This window comes from Cibotium barometz, chromosome 60 (genome assembly GCF_041138505.1).
Source record: "Cibotium barometz isolate CiBa-2024 chromosome 60, ASM4113850v1, whole genome shotgun sequence".
In the NCBI taxonomy this organism is placed as follows: domain Eukaryota; kingdom Viridiplantae; phylum Streptophyta; class Polypodiopsida; order Cyatheales; family Cibotiaceae; genus Cibotium; species Cibotium barometz.
The window spans coordinates 23,182,575-23,191,089 of NC_141105.1; the positions used below are offsets into that span (position 1 = coordinate 23,182,575).

Here is an 8,515-nt window from a genome sequence, read left to right on the forward strand (position 1 = left end):
TTTCAGTCCGTACAGTTTCGTACGACTGTACGGATCCATGGTGGCAGCTGCTGCGGGTGACAGAGGGACTACGATGGCATAAAGTCTCAAAACTTTATGCCATGTGGAGGGTGGGCGTAAGCCCTCTAAAATATAGAATAGACGGTTTTTGGGCGATAAAAACCTCAAAAAAGTAGTTTTTATTGTTTTTGGAGCAATTTTAGGGTTTTTGAAATTTTCGGTCCATACAGTTCTGTACGGCTGTACGGATCCGTATAGCCGTAGGACATGTGATGATGTGGCACAGCAATTGATGGAGGCACTATGAATCAGCGCAGCAATGAAAAACTCCATGATTTGGTTCATGATCAAGTAGATGATGATGGAGAAGATGACCTCCACACTTCAATGAAGATGGCAATGCAATGAAAAGGTTCTTCTTCAACTTGATGCTCAAGAGAGGCTCATGTTTCTTTTATACTTGGGGAATCTTGCTTTTTGCCAAAAAGTGATGGTTTTTCTTTGCTTTTGCCTTTTACTTTGCTTTTGGCTTTTGTCTTTTAAATATTTTACTAATAATCAAATATGGCCAAAGTTCTTGATTTATACTTTTGTAGATTCAAGGCCTTAATTTTTGGCCTTGGAGCTGCTTTTTGGGGAAAAGCAATTTTAGCTTTTTGATCCAGCTTAGTGTCCTCTTTCCAATGGTGCCCTTGGCTCTCGATCAACATAGTTTGACTTTTTGTTTTTCTTTGCTTTTTGACCACCAAGACTGTCACTTTTCCATTTGAAAACTTCATGGTCCTTGTTCCCATGCTTTCATCTACCTGTCTAGTGTCCGGGCACGAGTTCCATCATGTGAAAAGAGCTAGGAGGGCCAAATAGTTACAGTAAACCTATCTCTTTGGATTCTTTGACTAAACCTCTTTTCCAATGCACCTCTCCTACAATATGCACTAGGACAATAAATGGAGTAGTGGTGGGTGACTTATAGGAATTTTGCCACCATCTTGAATTTGTCTCCCAAACTCCTCTTACCACCTTCTTATGCACACTAGGTGTGAACATACTAGGTGTGAACACCTCAAAATATGCTTGACTTAAGGATTGATCGATACGTGTGGGTTGGGGACATTTCTATGTGGGGTGTCTTTGTCATATGCCTCACCCCCCCCCTCCCCTTCTTCTTCCTTCTATTAGGTGTGAACACCTTAAAATATGCTTGACTTAAGGATTGATCGATACATGTGGGTTGGGGACATTTCTATGTGGGGTGTCTTTGTCATATGCCTCCCCCCCCCCCCCCCCCCCCTTCTTCTTCCTTCTCACTTTTTTGTCATTGGAGGGGTGGGGACCTCAAATTTTTACTTTATTATTTAGATAAAAAACAAAGTCTTACAAGTTGCAAGGACATGCGCTAGAGGTGAGTGGCCTACTTTGTAAAGCTCTATATCTTTATGGTTCTCCTTACAGTGGGCTAGTATTGACATTCCCATTCTATGGGCCAATTGACATATTTGTCATCCAGCGCAAACTTTAGTGAATAATGTTTGGTATTTCGGAGTCTATTCAAGTGTCCTTAGTGGTGTGAACACTCTTCTTCGGGGTCAAAAGATAAGGTCTTGGTACATGTATTTGGGTGATTCAGTATCATTTCAATTGTGCAAACTTGCTTTCTCTTGGCTTAGGTGTCTCAGCTCTCTCCCTCTTCCTTGCTCTCTATCTCTTCGTCTTTGCTTTGGCTTGAACCTTCTTCTCTCTCCTGGCTTCATCTCTCTTCTACACACCTCACCATGATGATCTTCAAGCCTCCATAGCTGCATACGTGTGATCTCCTCCTGGATGCAATGGTATCAGAGCTAGGCTGAACCACATGTGCATTTTTAGGGTTTGTGTTGTTAGAGTTTTTGCTTTTTCCGTTGGACTGGCCCACCATCAAACCTGCATTTTTTTTCTTCCATTCAGCCTTACTGTTTTCTGAACTGAGCCGCCATCATCTTCTTCATTATCTAGGGTGCGTTTTTCAGAATTGTGGCTATCCAACTAGTTTGTTGACTTATAGCCATCTGTTTTTTTTCTATTGGACTGCCTGGAGATCTACAGTCGCCATTATCTTCATTATTAAAAGCTACGTTTTGATGTTGTGGCCAATGCCGATGACGATGACGCCGATGCCTTCACCGCCAGCCAACGCTACACCTTCTTATCCACATATACCTCCAAGCCTCTACAAGCCTTGGGCTGCCCGTTCAACCTCTTGGTGCTCCTCTGCTCCTGAAGATTCTGCAAGATCACATGTGTAAGATACTCAGTGCTCATATCATTAACATTATCATGAATGAGCTCTTCTTTTTCCTCGGTCAAAAGGATTGTAGCCATCAATATTGCAAGCACCACCACAAAGCATCTGTTCCTTGCAAGTACACATCCCACACTCGATCATCAAGTGTCATAATCTTGGAAACGTCGACACAAGAAGACGACATCAAATCATCATCGACATTGTACCATGTGGGAAGCTTGTTAACTTCCAAAAATCTATCTTTTCAGTTATATGTGTTGGGTTCTTTTCACGGGTAGTCCACTAAAATATGAATTATATATTTTGGATTTTGTGACGCCTTGTTTCTATAAAAGGCTCTTCTCCACTATTCCCTTTTTGCCCCTACTTTAGGTAAGGGGTGTTGTTTTGGTATGCCAATGTAAGCTATCTTTGTCCCCCGGGCAATACTTGACCTCTTGAGTCCTTTGTATTGGCCCATGCTATATGAGCCTCTGAACCATGTTTATTAGCACTGAGCCAATTGCGGGGTCCATGTCTGGTCCTTGCTTGTGTAGTACGAGAATATTGAAGGTTATGCATACAACTCCACCATCACTCTGAAGGAGGGTTTGTTGGGTATTTCAAAGTTAGTCTGGTGTCTAGTCAAGTGTCTTTAGTGGTGTGAACACTCTAGTCATGAACCCTCTTATTTAGGGTCAAAAGATAAGGCCTTGACACCTATTTTTGCATGTATTTGGCTGGATTCTTTTTCATGAGTATCGATTTCAATTGTGCAAACTTGCTCTCTTAGCTTGAGTATCTCATCTCTCTCCCTCTTACTTTCTCTCTATCTCATCTTGTACAACCATTGCTATGGCTTAAACCTTCTTCTCTCTCCTTACTTCATCTCTCTTCTACACACCTCACCAAATGATGATCTTCAAGCCTCCATAGCTGTATATGTGTGATATCCTAGATGCCGATAAAGAAGCCCACACTTTCCATACTCTTCCATCCAATGATGGGGACCTGTCTTTTGTGTAATCAAGAGCGGTGATTAGTTGAGCTTCCAATTGAGCGTAGAATAGCACCATCTACACCTTTGAGTTCAAATGGGCTTATCTCCACCCTTGAAGTTGTTGCACTAACTACTGAAGTTGATGAGGACGAACCTAATGTAGATGATGTTGAAGAAGGCTCTAGTATAGATGATGCTGAGGCACTAGATTGCTAGGAATCCAAGCATTATAATAAAATTTGTGTGCTTGTGTGCTTATACGAATCAAAGTGGTATATTGACATGCCTCAAGGAAGATAGCAGACCATAGTCAATCTCGTTACAATAACTTCATGTTTTGGCTTTTAAAGTATAAGCAAGTGTCGTCTTTGATCCATGATGCTCTTTAGTTATGTTATAAGCCTCTCCCTTGATTGTTGGTATCCCAAGGTATAGTTTACAAGATCAGAAAGTAACATCCGAAAGGATGTTATGGCAAGCAGTTTCTTAAGGGCAATATGGATTTCATCATAGCTTTTGTGCATGATGGCTTCAACAACAAGACTCTGCAAAAAACAGACCATTCACTTCCTTTTCTAGCCTCTCTATGCCTACCGTGGGTGCCTTGAAAAGGAACTGGATAATCTCTTAACACTTCCATAACTAGATCTGTTGAATGGACTAAGGAACTGACCTCTAAAGGCCAGCAACCACCCTGCAGCCCAAAGAGTCGGTGGAGCAGCAGAACCGTTATGACCATTTGCAGCAGACAATGCCTTGGCAGTGCGTGGTTCTTCTCGTTAACAACGATGAACACAATGAAAGAGAAGACGTACTCAAACTTGCCCCTTAAGCTTGCTACTCGTCACATGTTTCCACGAAATTTATCCCCATTGCAACAGAGGCTAGCATCAAAACAAAAGTAAAGTACACCTGTGGAGTGAATTTTCTGGGAAAGATAGTGTGCATGGTATTGGAATAGAACCTGCAACTACATAGCCTTCACACATACATCACTGGAGGAGTGAAATCAAGCAAAATGCTGACTGGATATATAGCATCATAGCTTGAATCCATACCTCAGCAGCCTGCCACCGATTTTGCAATCTAGATGGCTGTGAACCTATGGTAACATCTACAATTGGGAACACACAGTTTTTCCAAGAGCTGGATGTGTAGTAGTATCCACAATAACATTTTGTGGGATGTGCCTTGGAAACTACTGTGATGTGGTTTCTTTTTGTCTGCTGCAAGAGCACTCACACTTTGATCGACTCTCTGTTAATTCCTGTGTCATTAAGAGGTAGAAAGCACATCATTAAACACCTCCAAGAGGAGGAACAGAATATCAAAAACTTGACATACAAACTCACAAGCATGCATGCGAGTATGCACAGCATGTGCGCTCACACACACACACACACACACACACACACTCACACTAAGTTGTGACACAATGATAGTCTCCCTTCCTTATCATTCTTTAACTTAGAAAAGCATCTATGCCTTTTTGACATGACATTATACCTTAACCTGACGTTGTAAATACTTCACATATTCCACAGCCTCATCAAGCATCTCTGCAGTATTAGTTTGCTGTAGATAGCCAGAAGGGAGATAATCAGGGAAACTCGAGTCTGCAATATTCTAAATGGTAACCATAACAAACTTTTATCTAGCCTTATTGATAAAATAAATCCTTTATACTTTGGAGGACAATGCATCCAGCTTTGGCTAAAAACTATATTTACCTTGTCCATGTTGGGTACAAGCTCCTGCAGTTTCTTCATACGTTCGCTGATCTTAGTCCTTCGAACCTGTATGATTTTGCATGCATGCAAATGCTAAGAAAATACACAAGGATGAACAAAAATTGTGATGAGTGATCTAAGGAGAGGAAGGATGGCTAACCCGCTCAGCAATGCTACGTGGATGAGTAGCGCAGCCACGCTTTGCTCTGGTACGGCAGGGTACAGAATCAGGTGACACCTTGTCTGTGAAGTATACATTATCGGGGCTGGTAGCTGTGGGTAGCCCAAAGTGGTTTACTAAAACACCATGCTCAAGGACATCACCTTTCTGCCACACACACCCAACATGCATCGTCACTCTGCCGTTGATATAATCAGATAAGACTACACTTCCACCATCAAAAAACATGCATGGGATACACACAAACACTGTGTAGACCACATGGATCACAATGCAACATAACCACTGTAAGAAGAAGCTGCTATACAAATGAGAAACATGAAAATGCTGGAAGACTTGCTAAGGATTTTGCTTGCCTGGGAGTCAATCAGTGTAGAGCCTGCATAATACTTTTCTTCCGAGTCTCTGATCCTCTTCCTGACAGCATATGATGCATTTAGAGACCCTCCCATCACATTACCAGTTTCATCCCATGCATAGTTTCCCAAAAAAGGCACTCCCCCTCGTCGCTCAAAACTGCCTTCCTCGGAAGAATTACCCGATGACATGAACCTTTCATTATCATCATTCAACTGTGAGAGAAAACCTGCAGGAGAACTACTGTGCCGCAAGAGACCCTTTTTGGTAGCAGCAGGCGCTCCATGGACAAGCTCATTGCCATTTTCTGAGGGTATGTTGCTTGTGAAGGAGTTCCTTATAGCAAAACTGGAAGCCAACCCTGGGGCTACCACTCTGACAGTCTCTACAAGGCCATCAGATGCCGGATGCATAAAAGATGCAGAGAAGCACGAGTTAGAGTTTTCCATGTGTTCGCCTTTAACGTCCATGCCCATTTGAGAAAGGAGCTCCCCAGGGTTCAGACTGACATTGGCTTCCGTGGGCTTAAAGTGGGATTGAGGAGAGATGAGCCTGCCATTGCGATCCGGATCATTGTTGGCCGCAGCACCGGCAACACCACCTGTTGAGCCCTCCCCTCCATTACTGAGGGGGTGAGCTCTGTCAATGGGGTGGAAAGCCCCCTTTGACTCTACATCGCTTGAGAGAAACTGGCCAATCTCAGCATCTTGGTTTAAGAAGGCATCCCCCATTCCGACGATGCTACCAAGCATGGAGCTGGGGGCAGAATGGTACCTCATGAGGCCAGGGGTGGAGACACTAGGGACGTTTTCAGGCACAAAACTCTGCAGAGCTTGTCGTACGTGCTGATCATCTTTGAGAGGCCCGGGCACCATGTCCGTGCGATTGCGAATATCTGCTGGCATGGCAGCGGTGCTGCCACCATTCTGTGAAGCTGCTTGCTGCTGGTGATGGAGGTAGAACTGCCTTACATGCTGCTGCACATGGAAGGCTGCTTCATCCGGCATGGCAGAGCTCTGTGCAAAGCGCTGAAGATGGGGTCTGGCATCAAACCCTACCCCATTAGCAGGTAAAGGGGCCATTCCTTGGATACTACTGCCCAAACCAGTACTAAACCTGCCATGGGGGGCCTCAGAAAACCCAGATTGCGCCATGAAAACCAAAGATCAGTACGAAGCCCGCACCGCTACAGCAAGAAGGCAATCGATGTTTAAGCCATGGCGAAAGCTCATATGCACCTTTCGCCGCCAGATTTAGCAACCAGGCATCGGAGAAGAGCTGGAGCGCTCGTACCCTGCGGGACAGATCTCCGCCAGACTAGCGGGGAAAATAGCGAGAAGATGTGTTGCAACAGGAGGGGGGATCTCGAGACTCAGCGTCGCGACTTTCGTCAAATTGGCGGTCAATGAGGTGAGTTTGGCCGCAGACTCCAGTGACCGGCTACGGCCAGGAAATGGCTGCGCGACCGGGAAGATTTAGCTGCTAGATTCTTGTTATGGGCAAAAATACGGTGGAAGGTACATGCACGTCCTCGTTTTAGCGTCGTTAGCAGAAGCGGCGCCGTTATATAATTAAAAACAAAAAAAAATATTTGTTTTTACTTCAATAAAACAACAATATCTAAGTGCATTTCGCCACGTAGGACCAACTCAGCACCGTATCCAACCTGTCTAACCTGCCAACGTGGCATGTAAGGAGGCGTCCGCCAAATTTCACGGCGCGCTCTATTTGGTGGACACCTGTCACCCGCGCTCTTTTGACTGTGTCAAATCAAATTTTAAGATTGAGATTTAAAAATCACGTGAATTGCTGATTTATTCTTTCGAAAATGTACAGCCGGAGTAGGGGCCACACACCTTCGCTTTCACAGTTTCCACGTTGGTTGACTTGGCTCCACGTGCCCCCTGGCCACTTCCGCATATTTTACATGTTGCTTTCAAAGCTAGCCAAAACGTGGCCATATAAAACCCGCGCTCCATTCCAGAGTCCAGACCCTTCTAAGCCACCCCCTTTCTTTATTTATTTTTTTGGCACCAATAATAATTATGTATATATTACTTCAAAACCCACACCTGCATTAACTTAGGCCTAAGCACCCCCTTTATTTTAATATGTGCCCCACCACATTTGTCTATTCCTTGACCTCCCTTTTTTTGGCACCAATAATAATTATGTATATATTACTTCAAAACCCACACCTGCATTAACTTAGGCCTAAGCACCCCCCTTTATTTTAATATGTGCCCCACCACATTTGTCTATTCCTTGAACCTCCCTTATTTTCAAAATTCAACACCACCACACCTAGGCTTGATTTTTGACTAGCATATTACCCGTTCTTGCCTAGTTAAAACGAATTTTACAAGAAAACTTTCAAATAGATGCCAGAAATAACATTAAAATAGTGTTTTACACACATTTTCGCAACAAAAAACAATGCTTTGACCACCAAGGCAGCTCGTCAAAAATCAAGCCTGGCTCAAAGTCAGACTTCTTCCTTTCTATTAGTATGCACCTTTATGCGTTGTCTTGCCACCCTTCCCTCTATACTTTTATGCACTTTTATCTCTGATGTCTACATATATATATATATATATATATATATATATATATTGGCCCTTTGCTTGCTCTCTTGTTCATGCAACAAGGTTTGGGCTCCGGGCCCATTGTTCACTATGTGAATTCCCATACTTCAAGGCCTCAAATAGCTAAGCAAAGTACATATAAATGAGTAAAGAACATTTGAATATTCATCACACTTAAGCACTACGCAAAGACACTCTTGATTCATAACACCCACTTATTTTACACTGCTTTTATTAGAAACCTCTCTTTTGGTCCATTTTTTGGTTTTGTGGAAGTTTGTGACCAAAAGGTGACCACACATACTAGTTTATACAAATTAAAAAGTTAAACTTAGATTCCCATGACAAAAGGTAAGCTTAGCTTCCCATTAGAATTCCTCTCGATCAACCCATGTCCTTCTG

The 8,515-nt window shown here is 43.2% G+C and overlaps 1 protein-coding gene across 1 annotated transcript; it reads right to left on the minus strand.

The window, feature by feature from the left end:
- Nucleotides 1-4,153: 4,153 nt before the first annotated feature.
- LOC147605140 (transcription factor bHLH130-like) lies at nt 4,154-6,983 on the minus strand. The gene is made up of 5 exons (XM_086794274.1): nt 5,528-6,983; nt 5,151-5,318; nt 4,991-5,056; nt 4,767-4,835; nt 4,154-4,527 (listed from the first exon to the last, which is right to left on the minus strand). Exons 1-5 carry the CDS (start codon nt 6,680-6,682, stop codon nt 4,459-4,461), a joined length of 1,527 nt encoding a protein of 508 aa, XP_086650400.1. The 5' UTR covers nt 6,683-6,983; the 3' UTR covers nt 4,154-4,458.
- Between the last annotated feature and the right edge of the window lie 1,532 nt (nt 6,984-8,515).

Excerpts from the sequence above, each read along its gene's own strand:
- LOC147605140 (XM_086794274.1), bottom strand. The coding sequence starts at position 6,682 with ATGGCGCAATCTGGGTTTTCTGAGGCCCCCCATGGCAGGTTTAGTACT. Across the intron at positions 5,319-5,527 it reads CTACACTGATTGACTCCCAG|AAAGGTGATGTCCTTGAGCA; the intron begins GCAAGCAAAATC and ends TGTGTGTGGCAG. Across the intron at positions 4,836-4,990 it reads TTGTACCCAACATGGACAAG|CAAACTAATACTGCAGAGAT; the intron begins GTAAATATAGTT and ends GGCTATCTACAG.